The 21,310-nt window shown below is 35.5% G+C and overlaps 3 protein-coding genes across 3 annotated transcripts; 2 read left to right on the top strand and 1 right to left on the bottom strand.

Annotated features, from left to right (window-relative positions):
• Positions 1 to 549: 549 nt before the first annotated feature.
• Positions 550 to 2,051, top strand: LOC108206424 (uncharacterized). The gene has a single exon (XM_017376725.2). The coding sequence runs from the start codon at positions 671 to 673 to the stop codon at positions 1,502 to 1,504; it is 834 nt and encodes a 277-aa protein (XP_017232214.1). The 5' UTR covers positions 550 to 670; the 3' UTR covers positions 1,505 to 2,051.
• A 3,963-nt stretch (positions 2,052 to 6,014) lies between these two features.
• Positions 6,015 to 11,889, top strand: LOC108208817 (transcription factor GTE10). Its single transcript, XM_017379369.2, has 10 exons — positions 6,015 to 7,949; positions 8,081 to 8,129; positions 8,250 to 8,405; positions 10,200 to 10,273; positions 10,386 to 10,455; positions 10,568 to 10,648; positions 10,726 to 10,841; positions 10,940 to 11,006; positions 11,145 to 11,275; positions 11,375 to 11,889. The coding sequence occupies exons 1-10, from the start codon at positions 6,615 to 6,617 to the stop codon at positions 11,648 to 11,650; spliced, it is 2,355 nt and encodes a 784-aa protein (XP_017234858.1). The 5' UTR covers positions 6,015 to 6,614; the 3' UTR covers positions 11,651 to 11,889.
• LOC108208818 (protein PLASTID TRANSCRIPTIONALLY ACTIVE 10) lies at positions 11,780 to 21,019 on the bottom strand. Its single transcript, XM_017379370.2, has 12 exons — positions 20,157 to 21,019; positions 19,740 to 19,799; positions 19,608 to 19,637; positions 19,071 to 19,144; positions 18,318 to 18,399; positions 17,413 to 17,486; positions 17,176 to 17,242; positions 16,557 to 16,649; positions 13,734 to 13,910; positions 13,537 to 13,587; positions 12,938 to 13,089; positions 11,780 to 12,484 (listed from the first exon to the last, which is right to left on the bottom strand). The coding sequence occupies exons 1-12, from the start codon at positions 20,895 to 20,897 to the stop codon at positions 12,043 to 12,045; spliced, it is 2,043 nt and encodes a 680-aa protein (XP_017234859.1). The 5' UTR covers positions 20,898 to 21,019; the 3' UTR covers positions 11,780 to 12,042.
• Positions 21,020 to 21,310: the final 291 nt, after the last annotated feature.

Below are 21,310 nucleotides of genomic sequence, written 5' to 3'. Positions count from 1 at the left end.
ATAATTTTATTTTATTTCCCCGCAGTTGAGCCATGCTTATATACCGGTCCAACCTGTAGAAATCAGTCATCCAATATACAACCACTAAATTAGTTTCTGATTAGATAATCACATTGAACCATGTTTCTTCTGTTCCAAAGCCCTAGATATTAGTAGCTGTAGATGTGTACATACAAGAATGTATGTATAGAGAGAGATGAAGTGAGGCCGCTGGGCAAAACGTGGCATGATCTCAGCTTTCCACTAATAGCAAGCCGCATCTAGGTTCGTCCAGGTGTCTCATTTCCAGAACATTTCATACACAAACTTCAAGGCTAACTGGCCTACGTGCCCCGCTTCTGTTGCAAGTACAATACACTGCTCGTCTTCACATTGGCTGTCTCCTAGCCCAATCGTACTAATATTTCTATCCACATGGGTCCCACTTCTTGTCTCGCCACGTTTCAGTTTCAACCAATAAGATCCCTGCGCTGTTTGAGCTACTGTTCTGACACGTGTACACCTCATGCTGTGGCCTCTCTCACACTCCTCTTTATATACCTACACCACTCTTCTCTTCTCCTCCCCGCAACATTCAATAAAAACACATACAGTAAATTGTAGAGAGAGAAACACACACATTTTGAATAACTGTGTGAGAGAGAATTGAAAAAAATAAATTTGTGGTGTAATGGATAGAAGAGGAGGGTGTTGTATTGCTAGATATGGAGGTGGGGGTGGATATAATGATATGTCAAAAGTTGATCAGATAATGCTTAGATATCGGCCGATTGCACCAAAGCCTGTCGCCGCCGGTGGGTCTAAGCCGGAGAGTGCTGAGTTGTACGTTAAAAACGCCAGACCTAAGAGAAGGTACGTGAGAGACCAGAGTAAAAAGAGAATAGGTACTGGGAAGAGGAAAGTTTCGCCGGAGAAGTCTAGTTCCGCTGGCTCATCTTCCGGCGGAGAGACGGCGGTGACGTTGCCTCTGCTATCGGAGGTTCCGGAGAGGAAGGAATCTCCGGGGAGAGCGAGCAAGAACGCGCCGATTTGGCTGAGTTTCGACCGGAAAGAGATCGTGAGTGGGGAAGGCCACGTGGCGTTCCCGGTGGCCGAGCCGGCGAGAGTGCTGGTAAAGTCATGCGTGAGAGTGGAGTGCGTGATGGATACGTGGGTGGATAGGAATGGGCTAGGGAAGACGGATGGGGAGAAGGTGAGGAATCTGGAGAGGGATACGTGTCCGGGGTTTGTATCGGACGGGTACAATGGAGTGAGGTGGACGAACAAGGCGTATAGAGAGATGGTGGGGGAGGCTGATGGGGAGATGATGGTGTGGGTGGTGATGAAAGATCTCGTGTTGTTGCCGTTGATGAGTGAGGCCTTTACGTGCCGCGTGAGAGTTAGTTGTGGCAAGGATGGAGGATTCATGAGTGCAATGACGCTTCCCTGTGATGTTTGGAGGATGAGCAATGGTGGCCTTGCCTGGAGGCTTGATATCAAAGCTGCTCTCTGCTTGGGTCGGTGATCATATTTAAATTTATACTGTTTTACTTTACTTATGTCAAATATATAGCTCAGGGCTGAAAAAACGTACCCGATATATCTCGTTTAATTGCGACCCCCTGCTAAGGTTTGTGGAGAGTGGAAGGTCCAAACTATCTTATTAGTCCTTGGATCTATGGGGGTGGAAAGTTGTTGGTGCGAGAAAAGCTTCATGTAATGACCGATGAAGATTGTAAAGTTGTGCTAGAGTATAACTTATTCTAGCTACCTGGTTTTGTTTTCATTTAGTAGGATTTGAACGAAATCAAGGTCTTGAAAGCGCTCTAGATCAAATGAGCAGGCTGGAGAATGAAGTAGATAGCTAGCCAGGCCAAGTATATACTCCTAGAACACTGAATAAGTGCATATATCTGGGCTTCATGCCTTCTTGAGCTTTGAGCCCAGATTCGTAGCTAGCTAGCTAGCTTTCATCTCCGTGTACTTTAAAAAAATTAACATGGTTTGTGTGGTTTGACGGTTCGATATGAAATATTTTGAAGATAATAGAGTTTGCCATAGAGTGTATTTTATATTTCGGTCTTTCTAATGTCTTCGGCACACAATAATCACTAAATTCTATAAAAATGGTATATTCTGATAGGTGGAGTTGATGTGAATGCAGGGGGCCATTCTCATTTATTATTCATCCACCAATCAAAAGGAACTATTTTTATTGGAGTTAGAGACTATTGTGTGCCCTTGGGCACACCATAGAAAATCCCTTTATATTTAATTAATGAGCTCCGGTTGATCACATGCTTGTGGACTCATGTTTTAGTATGTTGTAGCTTGCTAAACAGCTATCTCCGTATGCTCTATAAGTAGGGCTGTAAAATGATTAGGGTGATCCGGGTACCGTTCTGCTCAAGTACCGGATCATATTATTTTTAGCTTGTCCAGATTTGGGTCCGGGATCATTTTATTCGGATATAAATCGATTCCGGGTATTTGAGATTCGGATCTGAACCGGATATGATCCAGTATCGTATTTTCTATTTTTTAACCGGATAGTTTATGATCTATCGAATATGAGCCGGATATGATCCATAAACATCAAATATCATTATTATTTAAGTTGTTCAAATAATTATCATTTAGTCTAATTAAACATAATATTATAAAGTATAATATTTTTAAATTAAAATTTATACTTATATGTTGGTATATATCATTTATTAAATATATATGAAGATAATAAGTATGATCACATTAAATAAATCATATTTTATGAAGATATAAACTTAAATAAGATATTACAATTTTATAAAATGATGACTATTTACTTGCAAATATGATGGCGTTAAAATATAATATGTATATGAGTTTGAATCGAATATGAACCGTGGATCATATTCGATTATTCGGGCAGGATCATATTGTGAAAAATTATATGAGACCGAATCTGAGCGGGTATAGGTGTGCTCGTATCCGGGATCATATATTATACGGGTTTAATTTTTCCGCCAGATTTGGATCGTTTTCAAAACGAATATGAGACATGTATCATATTTTCGAGCCGGATATGAGCCGAGACACCGGATAGTCCGTATCGATTTCCAGCCCCATCTATAATATACCTTATGCTTCGGCATGTGCATTTTGTTTAGGGGTCCTGTTCCCTGACAACTGATTGTCAGGGAACAGTTACACAAAAATCTGTTTCTAAGCCGTTGGATCAGTCGAAGCCCCATCTATAAGATACCTTATGCTTCGGCATGTACATTTTGTTTAGGGGTCCTGTTCCCTGACAACTGATTGTCAGGGAACAGTTACACAAAAATCTGTTTCTAAGCCGTTGGATCGACGATCCAATGGCTAGGACAAAAGATAGGATTTTTAAGTGTCCGCGGTAAATAACCGCGGACACACTGTCTTTCCACGTTTTGTTACGTGGACACATGGGGTATCCGCGGTTTTTTTCGGCGGACACAAAAAGCCACGGCAGATCTGTTTGCACTTGTTGGCGATCTTCTCTCTATCCCCACCGTTCATCTTCCCCTTGACGTTTCCCCATTCTCCCCAACAATGGCATCTCTGATTTGTATCTATCATCTAGGGTTTGTGTCAATTTCACAATGCAACCAGCACAAGCAGCTCCGATCAATCCCGCACAATACCAGCAACAACAGCAATGGTATCACCAACAGTCTCAGTACCAGCAACCTCCCCAGCCGCCGCAGCAGTACGCGCCGCCGCCGCAGCAGCAGTACGCGTTGCCGCCGCAGCAGCCGGTGTATTATCAGTAACAAGCGGCTATGGCGCCACCGCAGCAAGCGCAAGCAGCGGGAGATGAGATTCGGACGCTGTGGATCGGAGATCTGCAGTATTTTATGTGTAAAGTCGTGATTTTTATTTGTTTGAGAGAGAGGAGAACATGAGAATTAGGGTTTTATGCTTGTGAATGTGTGTTTAAAGTTTGCGTGGTTCATTCTGGATTGTCCGCGGTAAATAACCACGGATACCCTATGTGTCCGCGTAATAAAACGCGGAATGACATAGTATCCGCGGTTATTTATCGCGGACACTTAAAAACCGAATCTTTTACCCCAGCCGTTGGATCGTCGATCCAACGGCTGGGGAGTAGGTTGTTAAATAAATGTTCCCTGACAACCACATGTCAGGGAACAAGACCCTTTGTTTAGAATATGGTTCTGAATCTGGGCTCAATCTTTTTAAATAAATATGCAAACCCACAAATATACCAGATCCGACAACTTGTAAGCTGCTAGATTCAACGACAACATCAGTTCAATTAACGCAGAGAGGGATAGAGAAATTAAGAAGTTAGCATGAAAATATACGGTCGTGTTTGACCGAATTTAAAAATCGAACTAACGTCGACAAGTATTTATGAGATAAAAGCCCTGCATTAGTATCGTTTATGTAAAAGTCAATAACTACCTATAATAAGTTGACAATACTATTTTTATTTTATAATTTCTACTTATTTCCCAAATATTTTAATTACTCATTATTTTAGTTCTTTATTTTTTTTAATTTAACTAAGAAACACTTATTTTAAGTTCACCTAAACTAAACAGTCTCTACTGACTTTTGTTTCGTATTTTCTACCTTTTTCCCAAACAATTTTGCAACCATTCTTGCGATCAGCTTCAAATACAATCTTTCACGGCTTTTAACTAATAATAATTTTGCAACCATTCTTGCAATTAACTGCAAATATAATTTTAAAATTAAATAAATTATTATAAATTATAGCCTTCAAGGTTCCTTTGCTACTTAAGGCTTAGGTCTCACGTGTCTCAGCTTTTTATGAAAAAGGCGCTTCCTATATTTGTTGAAAATAAATTTATCTTTTGGAATTTTAACAAATCAACTTTTACAGACTTTGGTCATTTAATTATAAAACTTTAAGGAAAAATTAATTTTCTTATTAAAAAAAATGGTCCTTTTAAGTTTTATAAAGGAGTTTTCCTTATGAGAAGAAATATTTATGTTTTAGTAACAATTAAATCAGGAAAATATATTTCACTGTTTATAACTTTCTCCTGTTTGTTTGGGTTTTAAAATTATTTTCGTAATATAAATAAATATGGGTTTCTTAATAAAAGTACGATATCCTATGACCATTTTGTGAGCATTACTTTAGATACATTACGATTTTTTTTTTTTTTTTGTAAGGAGGTACATTACGATTGCAAAAGAGCTTTGCTATGTCTTCTTTCAGATATATAACATTTTAATGCACATTATAAAGATAAATATAAATTTTTATAATTTTAATGAAAATATTAGTTTGATAATTTAACCAGAATAAATTTACAAAAGAATTATTAGGATAGTCATATAGTCAAATGTTTTAATAATCAAATGTTTTAATAATGTGTGTCAAAAAATAAAATACCAAATTTAACTATTTTTAGTAAAGAATACGTAAAAAAGACTGGAAATTGATGTTTGGGCCTGAAATAGCGTCATAGATCTTTTTTGAACTACGTGTAGTTAATGACAAAATTTCAATGTCCAGTACAGCAAAGACGTTTGAGCCCATTCTGACCAAAGCCCAAAATAAAGCTTACCTATACAACACGTGACGTTAATTAAGGACTTTAACTTGCCGCGTCACATGGTGGTAAAAAGTCAAGCTTGACACGTGCTCGTAAATCTCAATCACCACTCTTTTCGCAACACTTCAACCCACTCTCGTTCACTCATCTCGTCACAGACGCTCCCTTCTAGAAGCAACACGTAAGCTCCTTCGCTTTATTCACCAATCAAACAGCGTGTGAAGTACATCTCATGATCAGCGCGTGGTCGTAAAATTTCTGTGGCAATATATAATTTCCAATCTGGAAATTACAGCGTGGCAAACAGAATCACAGCCGTCAGATCCAGATCTACCACCGTTAAAACGCGATGAAATAACAACCATCAGATTAGCAGAAATGAAATCAACGGCTGAGATTGCTTAAAGAGCGGCGCGGTAGGGGGGCGACTCGCCTTTAAGTAGCGAGAAGATGCAACCAAGCCAAACCCATCCCAACTTGTAAGTCTCTTTCTCTCTCTCTCTCTCTCTTCTCTCTCACTCCCTCTCTCGTATCTTTTCTCTCATTCTCTCTACATAAATTTTTATTATTTTATATATGTATGTATAATTATCCTAATTCTATCCTAAAAATAAAGGAGGGTTCTAGGGTTTCAAAACGCCACCCCGCCCAATCTCCAACGGGTCGGCTAAAGATCCAGGTCTTCAATTTGGAAATCTTTCTAGGGTTTTGCAATTCGTCGACTACTTTTTTAGATTAGATATACTTTCTCTGTCTATACTCTTTTTGTTTTCGATCTGGTTCCCCAATTTCATTATTCTTTGAATCTTTGCGATTTGTTTGATTCCAATTAAATAATTTCGAAGGTTTGTGATATTGAATTGGTGGACAATTGTTGATTTTGAGTGGAAATATAAACGCAAGATTGGATTTTAAACAGTTTTGGATGTGTTAGTAGCCGTATGGATTTCATTTGATTGGTTCATTTGGTTTATATATGTGAATCTTGGAATTTGAGGATTAGATAAAAGAGGGTAATTTGTGAAGGCGAGATTTTGATATGTGCACTTATTGGGGTATAATCTTATGGCACCTAGTTTTCCCATAGAATTTACAGGACGGAAGGAATCGGAGAATTTGTATCATAGTCATCATACCCAATTGATGGGAAAATCACGCAAGGTTTCCAAGGGGTATTCATCGGGTTTTATTCCTGATTATCGTCATGCTGTGGAGACCATGGCTGAATCGGAAGGTTTTGGGAGCTCTGGTCGTGTTGATGCTGAATTTACTGGTTCGGATGATTCGTGTGCGCCTAAAAGGAAGTGTATTAGTTTAAATGTGGAGAGCTATGACCAATTGGGGGTGCCAGTGACAATTTTGCCCTTGTCGACGATGTCACAGTCGGAAAGGAAAGATCTAGAGGTTAGGTTGCAACATGAGCTTGAACAAGTGAGGATACTTCAGAAGAAAATTGCTTTTATGAGCTCAAGTGTTGTGGCTCTATCGCCCACTAGCGATATTCATAGTTGCAGTGATGGCCAGAGGAAGTTATTGCCTGATGCTTTTCAAAGGTCTGTAGGAGTATCTGCTTCAAAGGGGAAAAAACGGGTTCCAACTGGTAGAAATGGTTCTCGTACTAAATACCCAACAGCATTTGGAAGGGTTGAACCAGCAAAGCAAGGAATGCTGCCCAGTGCGTCTCATGCAATGTTGATGAACAAGTGTGAAACACTACTACAGAGTGTGATGAAGCATCAGCATGGTTGGGTCTTCAATGCTCCTGTTGACGTTGTTAAGTTGAACATACCAGATTATTATACGGTTATCAAGCATCCAATGGATCTAGGGACAGTAAAATCCAAGTTAGTTTCAGGCCAATATTCAAGCCCTCTGGAATTTGCTGCAGATGTTAGGTTAACATTCTCCAATGCAAAAACTTATAATCCACCGGGAAATGATGTTCATGTGATGGCAGATGTGGTTAGTAAGTACTTCGAAGTTAGATGGAAGCCAATAGAGAAAAAAATTCCTGTAATTGTGGATGTATCTGCAGCGCCTTCCAGATCAAATGTTCGTGTTGAAGCTGAAATTACAAATGTGTTGCCTCCAACCAAAAAGAAGAAGATCACATCATTTGAAAACATTGTCAGGCAAGAACCTGTCAAACGTATTATGACTGGTGTTGAAAAGCAAAAACTAAGCATGGAGTTGGAAGCTTTATTGAATGAATTACCTGAAAGCATAATTGATTTTCTTAAAGAAAAAAGTTCAAATGGAGAACAGACGAATGAAGATGAGATTGAGATTGATATCGACACCCTTGGTGATGATAACTTGTTTACGCTGAGGGACTTGTTAAATGATTACATGGCCGAGAAGAGGAAACATGGGACGAAAGTTGAAGCTTGTGAAATTGAGGTACTTGTGTTTTAATCTAAAAATATGTACATTTATGTATGAAGATAAGCATATATGCACATGTGCATGTATGTCATCTTAAGCTTATATACATATTTGACAGTTTTTTTTTGTTGTTGTTGTTGTTTCAGCTACACAATGAGTCAGGATTCAGCAATTCATCCGTTCAACCTTGCAAAGGTCATTTTCTTAAAAATTAATTTTTAAAAATTATTGTTTCTGTCTAGTCACAGTTGTATTAGTTACACTTTAATGATAAAGCTACTTTGCTAAAAAAAACTTGTTGTTGTCTATTTACAGGAAATGACCTGATTGAGGAGGACATTGATATCGGAGGAAATGATCTGCCAATTACGAGTTTCCCTCCGGTAGAAATAGAAAAAGACACTGCCCTCAGAAATAGTAAATGCAGCAGCTCAAGTAGTTCCAGTAGTGATTCAGGCTCCTCGTCTAGTGGTTCGTGTATTTGCGACTTTTATCAAATGCGTTTGTAAATATTTTCTTGTTGGTTTTGTGTATTTATAATTTGTTTGCTCGTTTGTTATTATTAGTCTCAGTGATCCACAAATATGGGCCTGCATCGCCTGGTATATATTAGGATAACTATGAGATTAATTTAGGGAGAGTAACTTAAAGACACAAGTCCTAATAAGTTTGTACTCCAGTTTAAGTATGATTAGCAGGCCCAGTCATTGAATTTTGAACACAAATAGGACTTCACAGATAATTTCTCTAGGACTCTACTAACAAGTTCAGGCTACGAAGGGAGATTTTCTGTAGATCATGAAACTTCATAATGGAGGTCATTGGTTTCTGAATCATCTACAATTGCTCTTTAACCTTCTGTGATCTTGTCTTGCATGCATCCTCTGCTTGAAGAATATAGATTCTATCAAGTCAGCGCAAAGGGCTAATTGTACTACAATCGGAGGAAACACCACTAACTATTTAAAGATTATTTTGAGAAATTAAATTCTGCATGTCAGATCACATCTTTATGATATTACATGTTGTCAGGTTCAAATATATTTGGTTAGATCCTTGTATGCTCAAGATGATAAGCGAACTGTAAGAACCAAAAACATTTTAACACACTTCCTCCAATTTTGGCAATTAAACAGCCAGTCTCACTTTCATGATATGCATTTAGGCATAAAAATAACACAACTATAAAATAAATGACTAAAATGAAGATATCAGAGTTTTGTTATGGATGTTGTGAGGAAAGTGCTCTATACTTAATATTATAAATGGCCATCTTATCTATTCATTCTTGTATAGCACTAGCTTGATGTTTTATTTTTTACGAAATAGGTTGCATGCTACATATTCACAATCACAATATTTATAAATTTGTATACACAATGTCTTCTGTGTGTTCTACTGTGTACCTGGTTTTTCTGTCTGGCTTTTACCGTACTATTACTGTTTGGTTTTACTAAGAAATTCACCAATTTGTGCATGTGTATATTATGAATCTTGTTGTAAATGAATGACTACAATATTCTGTATAGCTGTTTTTCCATTATTATGGACTTAAAGTTTATCAGTGTGTTTTCTCGACTTTGCCATGATCGGATACATATTTCAGTTTATCTTGTTAGTTTATATTCCATGAACTTGATCACGACATTTATTCTTACAGTGGTTCCCTTTTGCACATTTATAACTGAAAGCAGCATTTACAGACTCCCTCCATTTTATTTGTTCTGTTCCATCTGTTTTGTTCACTGATATAACTGTACTTTAATGTTACTATGATTAAGGTGACTATGTTCTTGTGTTTTTTCCTTGGGTCAAATATAAATTTGTATGAAAGCAGCACGGTAATATCGTATTTGTTAGTAAAATCAAAATAAATCTGCAAAACATACATATATCGAAATCAGACTTAGTGGGTGTTTGGTTTAAACTTATTCTGGAAAAAATATTAATTAAAACGATTTTTTTTAACATTATGTTGCAATTTGTACTGATAAAATCCCTCTATTTATATGACTGATCAAGTTCGGCTGGGTGGTTTTAGGTTTATTGATTCTTAATGCATGTCTGCTTGTTTTTTTTTGCGCATTTATAGTTATTGTGCGCTCTTGTATGATTGTGTAGCTATCAAGTTCTCAGCCTGTTTTTTTTTTTTTTTTTTTTGTGCATGGTGTTATTATTGTGCTGTCTTGTGTGATTAACTGATTATGTAGCTATCTAGTTCTCAGCCTGTTTTTTGTTTCTTTTTCTTTTGGGTTTACATTTCAGATTCAGACTCTGGCAGCTCTTCAGGTAGTGAATTGGGTGGTGCTAAAGCTTCTGCACCAGCTGATACCACCAAGGTAGGATGATAACATTACTGATTGCTGATATGATTTTGCTGATGTTTTATATTTTAGTTTAGGTTAATTATTTTCATTATATTGATTAGTTTTTGCCCAAATCAAATCACAGGATACATTAGCTACTGGAGCTACTATAGAGGTTAGGAAAAGTGACACCTGCGACCCAAGCATTGAAAAGGGTAGGTTTTTGCTTTACTGCAATGAATCTCTCTTTGGTGCTTTGTTCAGTTGTGGTGATATTAGGTATCTTTTTCTCCAATGATTTTATAAATACATTATTGTATGATACAGATTCGTTAAATAATTTGAACCAAGTGGTACCGAGTTCTCAATCAAAGCCAGTGTCGGTTGAAAGTGATGACCGTCAAGAGGGTAAGCAATTAAAATCATGAAGAAAATGTGTGCTAATAATTTGCGGCATCATCTCACCAGTCATGCTATAATGTTAGGGGAGAGTGCTCCACCTGAGAGGCAAGTCTCTCCCGAAAAGCTTTACCGAGCTGCTCTTCTGAGAAATCGTTTCGCAGACACCATATTAAAAGCTCAAGAAAGGACCCTTGGAAAGGTTTGTTAGTAATCTGGAGTACCTGCAATTATTATAACTCACCCGGTGTACAGGGTCCTAAGATGTAATATTAGACATTAATGGATTTGAGAATCCAGGTTGAGATTCAGGATCCTGAAAGATTAAGGCTGGAGAAAGAAGAGCTTGAAAAGCGGATGAGAGAAGGTTTGTTTTTTAATATTAAACTAGAGAAGAAATAAATTCTGCCAATTGCAGTTTCAGTTTTTTTTCATCAAACTGGCCTTGCAATTGTATATCGTTTTCTGTGCTCTGATTATGTTATTTTTTCTATTTTAATATTAGAAAAAGCTCGGTTACAAGCAGAAGCTAAAGCTGCCGAAGAGGCTAGGAAAAAAGCTGAAGCAGAAGCCGCAGCTGAAGGCAGGAGGAAGAGAGAGCTTGAGCGTGAAGCAGCAAGACAGGCTCTGCAGAAGGTAACAAATATACTATAGAACACATAAAGTTCATGTGGTGGGGGTGAGTGGTGACATTTAATGTTTTTGAAGTTCTAATACATTTTCAATATTGCGTAGATGGAGAAGACAGTTGAGATTAATGAGAATTGTCAGTTTCTGGAGGACTTAGAAATGCTAAGAGTTGACCCTGCTGAACAAATACAAGGCTTTGTAGACGAGACTAGCCCTGATCGTTCATTAGCGGCACTGGGTAGTTTCAAGTTTCAAGGGAATACCAATCCATTGGAGCAACTTGGACTCTACATGAAGGCTGATGATGAAGAAGATGAAGAGGGTGATCCTTCAAATGTTCCACCTGCAGTAGATGATCCAGAGGAAGGAGAAATCGATTGAGTCTGCTGTGAATGCCTTGCTCTAAGAGCTTAAAATCGGTTACATGAAGTGGTTATAGTCAGTACAAGCTATATGGTTTATGATCAGGTCTGTAGTGTTTGTATTGGCAGTTATTTAGGTTTGGACATATTTTGTTCCTTTTTTTTTTTTTTTTTGACCTTTTCGTTGATGTAATTGGAAATTTTGAGAAGAGAAGTTATATTTTTTTTCCAACAGAAAAGTATTGTCATTGTGCCTAACATGTGACTGTAATCATGTTGCTCTACTACTATATAAAGTACAAATAGGAATCAGAACATTATAGGTGCTCAGGTAACAAAATTTTCTAATCTGCTCTGGTGACAAGTTTCTAATCTGCTATACATACAACAATGTTTGATACTTTCAACGTGTCAATTCTCAAACATTCCGTCATCTGATGACAGTCTGGATGATTGGGTCCCATTGACAACAGGCTGATCAGATTCATTTTCAGTAGGCTCACTTAAGATGCTGTAATCAAAATCATCGTCACTGTCACTATCCTCGTCACTCTGATCTTTAGCTGTATCAGCTTCATCATGTGATTTCTTAAGCTTCGCCTGTGCTTCTCTTCGCTCCTGCAGTTTAATTGCATCGTCATAGGACATTTCATACCAAACAGTTCCCTTCCCAACAATAGACTTGTTGTGTGCGTCTGTCATCCGGTCTTGCTTGCTTTTCTCAGAATTTTTAGGTTCACCCCAGTAATCATACCGATATAGAGGGTTATCAGGGTCATATTGATCCTTCCCAAACCGGCTGGCATCAACATACCTTCCAGGCTCTTTCAATGGAAGGCCAAGGGCTTGACGACTGCAAAATCATCGAGTCAAATTAAATACGAGATCATAGTAAAGCATATTTCACGTAGGTCATATATGTTATATTTAAGAATGGAATGAAGGCTTTGATAATGCAACTTCTGCATGCAGACACATATCCACGCTTCGGACATGCACCATGAGGGCAGAAATCAAGGACACAAAATTGCTCTTTACTGACAACATAAATTTTTAGTTGCCTAATCTCTCTTCTGCATTTAGGTTCCTTTCTATTTTCTTTGGGGTAAATAGTAAGTGGCTTGCATGCTTGTATGTTTACTTAATGCAATTTTGTGACATCTTTCCTCAGGAGATTATACTCAATAGAATAAATTATTCGATTATCTAGGCAAGACATGCAACTCAGAGAAGTAGAGAGATCACTGTAAGCAGACTTTCCTTCTAGAACATCTGTCCTGTCATTACTTGGTGTTAGAAGACATACCAACTAATATCTCTAATCAATGCCTCTCTTTCCTCGAATGATCGACGCCAATGAATAAAATCATATTCATCCATCTCTTCGTTTCTTCTCAATTTGTGCACTTTAAACTTCTCTCCTCTTTTTTCAGCTTCCTTTCTTAATTTGTTATTATGCTGCAGAACAAGAGAGACAAGATGAACTACATAATATGATAAAATTAATTTAAATATTGAATACAACATTCCAACTTGATATATAATGCAACTGGAAGACAACATATGTGAATTTTCTGCACATTTGAACAATTTGAAACTATTTTAGGATAATATCGTCACATCTGCAACTTTAAAAAAAATGTTAAAAATAAAAGAGAGAGCTTTGCAGTTTTGTTCATATACAAGCAAGTACCAAAATAATCATCAAATTTTTTTTCAGGATACACCACCCGAATATTCATTGATGGCAATAATGTCATAGGCTTGAATATGACTCGCAAGAATCAGGCAGAATGTCATATGAAAGCTGAATAATGTAATATGATAAAAAGGTACAGAGAGTCTGATTTGATGTCGGAAAAATAAATAAGTAGAGAGGCTATATATGACAAACGAGGTACATACCAGTCGCTCAGCGAGTGCAGCTTCCATGTCAAGTTCTTTCGCACTTACTTTCTGGCAAAAGAAAACAAGCAGTCTCTAAGAAAATGCATAAAAAATTACTTCAACAAAATTGAAAGAAATGTAGTCAATTTTGAAGTTGGAACTCAAAAAATTTCTTCCATTATGTTCTTAAAGTAAATTTCAAGGAAAACACTTACCACAATCATTTTAGGAAGCAGCTGTTTCTTATAATAAGTTTTAGTGTATTCAACACTATTTTCTTCATCAAACTCCTCGTCATCGGTCAAATCTTTTAGGTTTTTATCCTTGTATTTTTCAGGATTAATCTCATAGTCATCCAATATAAGTTGTTCAGCATTATGAAGCTGCCATAGCTGCATCACATCAATGTCAAAAGTGTCAGCCAAATATAACCTGTGCAGGATCAATCAATAAGAATATAGTTACATCATAATATGGAGTGATGGACAACAGCAATCATTCAATTAGGGGAAGGAAAACTAAGGATTCAACTTATATGGAACACACATAAGCTGGTGACTCATCAATGTCAACAGAAATCCAACTACCTCATCTGCAAGTAACATTATAATATCTGAGAAAAAAAGGGAGCAAGGGACTGCAAAAAACAAGGTGACCTCACTCACTCGTCACTGCTACGCCACTATAAATATATACATAATAAATATATTTTATATATTTATTATGAAATATAGTGACAAATTTTAATTAGAAAATTGAATATGAAATTACCTAATTTTTTATTCCAATAATTATGGAGAATTATGCAATATTCTCCAGAATTATTCTACAGTAGAACCATTTTTAAAAATCAACTTTTTTGTTAAAATTTAAAGTTGTAAATTATTTATAATATATATACATATATATATACATATTTCGTAGTATTCTATATTAAAATCACATTTTATATGTATTCTACGATATAATTTACAATAAATTTAAAAATTTAGAATGGAGTACTACGGAACTCTATACAAGGACCTCCATGGAATGTTGGCATAATATATATATAGTTCTAATATTATAGTGATTCCCGAGAATCCATACACAAGGTGACTGCTATCAGGTGATGTATCTTTATGTAGCAAGTAGCAACACTAAGTACAGATCAAATCTTCCTTCATTATTGGTGTTATACTGTTATTAGAATATTAATAATTTAATATGCATATATCAGCCATATGTCAGTTCTCACTGTAAAGTGGAACTGAACTTGGAGAAAAGTATGATACGATGTTAAACAGCAAGAGCTATTTAAAAATTTTGGACAACTTAGGCAACATAAAATTGAAAAACAATGTTTCAATTGTTGAAGGAATCTCCGGATGAGACCAATTAAGTATAAGAATGTACTCGTGGCAAAAAAAAAAAAAAGGTATAAGAATGTACTAGCTTATATCTGTGATGCACGGGTGACTCAATATTTTATTTAATATTTCAATATTAATAATGTAGTATACATTTTAATTTTGTTTATAGGTTTTTCTATTAGAATATAATATGTTTTTTAATTAAAATATTTTTTCAAATAATTACTCTTTTAAATAGATCTAAATAAGTAGGCTTACATTATGAGTTTGGATTGATATATTTTTATTAGGCCTATTAAAATAGGTTTCTAGTGATTAGGTCTGTTAAGTGCTAAATAGATATGCCCAATAGATGGGTTTAAATTGTCATGTTTAAATGTGCTTTGATTTGGGAATAGATTTGTTATAATATGTATTAACATAACGAGGCCAGTCAATTAGTCCAACTACCAAACATTTTAACTTTAATAGTACTAGCCTTAAACCTGTGACAAAGCATGAGCGAAAATATAATTCAAATTTTTTTATTTCTAATTTTGATTTTAGTGTCATAATACTCTTTTTATATGAGAAACTCTATGATTATGTATTTAAGTTTGATTAAATATTATTGATTGATTGATTATGTTTTCTTTTATAGCTTTAACTTTTACAATATTTATATATAATGTAAATGGGTAGTAGAAATAATATATATTTTTATCATCTATCTATAAGTATTTGTTTAATATTAATTAATATAGTTACAGATGGTAGTTTTACTCTCTCTTTTTGTTTTTTAACTAATTATAAATTATATTTTTTTTCTTCATTTATAAGAAGAAAGATATTATTTATATTGTATCGGTTACATGATGACTTCTTGTTTGTCTTGTAGTTGAAGTCCATAGTTACATAAGACTTGGTTCGATTCGAAACGGGGAACGAAATCGGGTACGCGGAACATTAGTTTTAGTGAATCCGGTACGATGAAACGTATGGGTACGATGGAACGTATGGGTACACCTGGTCCTTTTAAAAAGAATTCTATAATCATATATATAAATTCCATTATAATATACAATTTTAGTTGATAATTTATACATTTATAAATTTTTTTAGAGAAAAAGATGTTGAATAACAAATAAAAGTACACATTTATTGATAAAATAAACTACTTATCATATGACATAAACATGGATCTATTGTTCAGAACAAGAATGAAGTGTGTTCTTGCGGGTCGTCACTTCCGGCGATCTAGGTCGCGACCCCGAACGTTTCCGTTTGCGTTTCGGGTACGAACGATTTGGATCGCGGTACGTGGTAGCGTACCCGTTTCCTTGTAACTATGAGTTGAACACACTAGAGTTAAGAAGACTCCCGCGGGTCTGTCTGTCATTATTTTTATATTTTTTTCTGTTTGATTCTATAATAATGCATAGAAAAGGGTAATTCAGGAATGACCAAAAATATGTAACGAGACTACGAATTATCTCTATGTTAGCTTGTTATAGTTTAGTATAGATAGTACAGATAGGTAAATTTCTTTAAATAATAGCAATCCTTTCATAAGTGAACTTTTAACTAATAAGACAAATTGAATTGTGGTTTCCATGCAAGATCTAGATTACTCTACAGAAATCTGAAAGACAAATGTATAACACATTCCTAAGAGCATTTTAAACAATAAAATATCAAAAAATTTACCTTGTCAACATATGGGTGGTTTGATAATAAAGGTTCCTCCTCTACTTTAATTCCAGGATCCTTTCTCGGAACAGGAGGCCTTCCACTGTCACGCTGTAAAAGACATCAATAGGATAATATAACACAAGTAGCTCAATACTCGATTTATTGACAATATAAACATACAAATTTTAAAGCTATTACACGCCTGCGTAACAAGTATATAAACTGGAATTTGCAAACCACCATTATATGCTTGCACATAATGTATTTTAAATTTTCTTTTACGTGTAAAACGATTTCATCTGGACCATTTCTTCTTATTATTTTATTATTGCAAAGGCTGAGCAACCAATCAACACGATCGGCTGCAGTAATACTCCATCCTGGATGTCCAGGAGCATAAATAATAATTTCTATAGTATTGTTGTGGCTAATATAATATGAACAGTAGAAAATAAGAAAAAGTCAGCACACTACAGTATTACACTATATCCGACTTCAGAATCATCTCGAGTCTAGTACAAGCTGCATATCATTCTCTAGTTAGATATATATAATTTTACGACTCAAAATAAACACATAAAACACTAAAGATATCACCTTAGGAAGCTCCTTAAAACAAAAGAGAAATACTTACAAGTAACTCGTCTGGATTAGCATCTTCTTCCCGATGAAATACTGGTGGGAATTCAAATCTGTTAAAGCTGCAAATTTGAAAAACACATATACAATTATGATCATTAGAAGCTTAATATGTAAGAATAAATGTGTTGAAATGTCCTCTGATTATATTCCTTCATTGTTGATCAAACCAAATTTTGTCTACATCAATACATAGCTAAAAGGGTCAAAGTTAAAAGGCAAGTCCACATACATCAGATGATCTATGTTAGGATCAACAAAACGCATCTCTATGGGAAATCGAAATCGATAGGGATCTCGCTTTGCCTGTAATAGAGAAAAACTTGTTCAGACTACAAAAACCAAATTTAAGTGTTATATACTTATATCCACATATAACATATGATTGAAAGAGCCCATAGTAATAGAAATAATAATTCAGCTCTAGCCTTATATATAACCCTAATGGTACTCCAATGGCTCATGTAATATGAGTTCGGTAAGTTATCAAACAAACCCTGTTTTTAATTTTTAATGATAAGCAGATACACAAGTAACTTTCGACAACTACAGTAAATTTATTTTAAAACAATGATAGGATAAACACAAAAATATAGCACATTTACAGTACCAGTGCTAAATATACATGCCAGCCTAATGTCCCGCACAATTCCAAAAAGTAAACCCTCTATATAGATATTAAATTTTATACAAAATTTGATGAACTTATATTAGCTGCATCCTTATTTCTCGGACAGAATATACATTATATATGTATCTTACAGTGGATTATTTATTTGATTCGATTATCAAAACGTCGACTTGAAGTTAAGAGTCTACTCAGAGAGGTAGAGTTTCATCAATGTATCTGTATCATGCCTCAGTACATAATAGTACACAACATGCTTTACTTTTCATATCAGTACTCTGAACTAATTTTTAAAGTGCCTTAGAAGCATACTGCACTATTCACTAGTTCCATAGCACATATTTCTGTTTTTATTTAATTCTCCATAGTTGCATATGCTAATCGTGATTCCACAATACTTTATCCACAAACTCAAATTAAAAAAAAAAAAATGAATAGTAAAAGCCACGAAAAAAAAGGTATACATAAAGAAGTTGAAGGGGCACAACTGTAATTAAATATATACTCACCAAAATTTCCACAGTAACTGTCATACCGACTTTTATGTGATGGCGAATCCAATACCAGTCATTACGTTTTATAGGAACCCACCTGGGTTTATAGAATATCAGAACAGAGACCAGGCAAGTTAAAGATTATGACTAATACAGTATTTAATATGTCAAGGCATTTTCATATTTAAGAAAATGTAGACGCACTTGGCAAAGTAGAAAAACATCTTAAACAAAGCAGCTTATTTTAAATCCAACAAAAGCCCAAACTAATGAATGACTTCATTTTTCCTAATTAACTACTGAATGTTTAAAGCTTAAGCTACAAGTAAAAAGGTTCAAACACATGCATGGTCTAGCTAGACATAGAAAGATATCAAATGCATATATTTGTTCACAAACAATACTTTACATGGCAATAACAAAGCAAAATGACATATAACCTTCAAAGATATATTTATAACTAAGTGATTGTATCAGGTTGAGATTTTACCTTACAAAATTACAAGTACGTATTTCATACTTCCATATTCACTGATATACACTAATAAAAATGTGACATCAGTCAGTGCTGAAATGCCATAGAACTATAATTTAGCCATCAAGGTGACTTGATAGAACAGGCAATGCAAAACAAGTTATTACTTATCCTTTAACTCCCTTCTTTTAATCGATACATTAGAGGGGTCGTTTACCTAATACTGCCCCTTCACATTAATTACATTGACCTAAACTGAAAATCTCTGTGCATAAAAAAAAAAAGGTTTTTACCCATCATGGACACCTCCAATGTCAACAAATGCTCCTTGATAAAGATGCAAAGTGGTCACTTTACCTACACAAATCTGCAAATTATGGCGAAAAGATGATTGCTATTAGCTAAATAATTTAACCAAATTTATGTTAAAAGAACAAAGGATCTCAGACCCTTACCCATAAAAACAGCATCTATCTGTTCTTAGCTAAATGGGCAAGACATGCAATTGGTAATATAATGACCAATTAGATATCGTGAACCTGAAAAATAATTTATTTTTTCTCTTTTGGCTGAAGAAAAAAATCTAATCAAAACAATGTTATCTAGTTCCCTTTGTCACACTTATGCAAAACTGACTATGTAGTAAATGAACAGCAAAGTGTAACAAAATGCAACCGGAAGAGGCTCATAAGGAACCGCTAACTCTGTCAGTACAAGAAATTCAAATATTTTGCTACTAATTCAAGGAAGAACTGGAACTGTCACATGCTAAACATCTGAGGAAATAAAACTGCATTTGAGTTTGTATAGATTGAAAAAATATAACTTACTTGTCCAGGATAATAAAATGGTAACTCATACTGCACAAACAAGCAAGAAGAAAGAGCATCACCATTAGAAGACCAGGAACCATGTTAAGTAACAAATTACACAATTATTCAACAGCACAAAATAACAATTACCATGCCTTCTTCGTAATCCTCGCCTCTTTTTCTCCTGCCAGGGTAATAATCCTGGTCAAGCTGTACACAAGTATATAATTTATCATTAGGAACCAACAGGAACAGATCATTTCGACTTTAATGTTACATACAGCATTTTCTATAAAACCAATTATGTTTAGAAGCAGTGTCATATTTTGAAATCTATGGCTAAATTAAAAAAGAAAAAAGCTTGTTCACTAGTGATCCAATAACCATCAACAGACAATGGAAAACGGTGGTAAGCACCCAGCACAATCTCATTACCTATACGAAAATTCAATACCTAATCTACTAGTACTAGATATTAAATATATCTAATAATTGTACTAACTACTAAGCAACTATCTATCTATCATAAACAATACGCCAGGAAATAGATATTTAACCAGAAAAAACCTTGTAAGACTCCTCCTCCAGTCTTTCCTTATTCGCGGCAACCCACTCCTTATACTGCTTCAAGAACATCTTATACCTATCTAAACACAACTTATCCGTATCTGTACTCGACACCTTCTCCACATTATCATAATCAACTCTGACCGCCATCAACTTATGCGCTTCCCTAATAAACTCCAGCTCCTCCTTATCCACCTCCCACCCTCGGGGAGGCCAATCCCTAGGCGGAACATGTCGAACCACCAGCGGACCAGCCCACATTGTAGTCAAAGGCTCGGGCTTTTCGCCCTTAATCTCAAACTGCTTAGCCAAATACTCATCTTCAGTCAACCCCAAATCCTTCATTTTCTGCTTCCTATACTTAGGAATCAACATTCTAAAAGCCTCGATAGAATCGGGGTTTTGCAACGGCACTTCTTCCCCTTCATTAAGAGATTTTCTCGCGAAATCGGCTTCGGGGGAGAGGATCTCCTCCCAGGGAGCCCAGCCACGGTCAATCCAGTTCTTGCGGCGAGCTTCGTCCTCGGTGTCCCTGTCTTTGGGGCCGAATGCCTCCAGAAACGACTCGTCGACGGGGAATTCATCGGAGCTGAATGCTCTGGGAGCTGGGAATTTGAGAGAGGGGAACAACAAGTGGGAGAAATTAGAATTTGATGATTTCCAGGGTTTTCTAGGGTTTATGGGTTTAGGAGGGATGAGAGAGAAGAGAGAAGGAGGGGTTTGGATATGGAAAGATTGCATCTTTGTAAAGCTTCAGACGAGGGGTTTTGAGGGTTTAGCTTTCCGGTGAAATTGTTGTAATGGATAGAGCTGGTAGTAACTAAACAAGAGTGACTGAGTGGGGGAGAAAGAGAGTGGTCAAAGTTAATGTTAACCTGAAAAATGGAAATTGTCTTGCTATAATATATGTTAGATCAATTTAAAATTTGAAAACAATTTTTCAAAATCTTTTTGAGCTTTTTAAAGATAAATAAATAATTCGACAAAACTCATCATTTTATAAATTAAAAAAGTCATCAATTTTTAAAGAAAACCATATTGTAATAAATCTTGATAAATTTAGTTGAATATCATTAAAATTTTATATATAATTACAAATTCTTATTAAATATCGTCAGAAATTTTAGAATAACAAAATTTTTTGATTTTATATA

This window comes from Daucus carota, chromosome 2, assembly GCF_001625215.2.
Source record: "Daucus carota subsp. sativus chromosome 2, DH1 v3.0, whole genome shotgun sequence".
Taxonomy (NCBI): domain Eukaryota; kingdom Viridiplantae; phylum Streptophyta; class Magnoliopsida; order Apiales; family Apiaceae; genus Daucus; species Daucus carota.
This window is presented reverse-complemented; position numbering and strand designations above follow the sequence as displayed.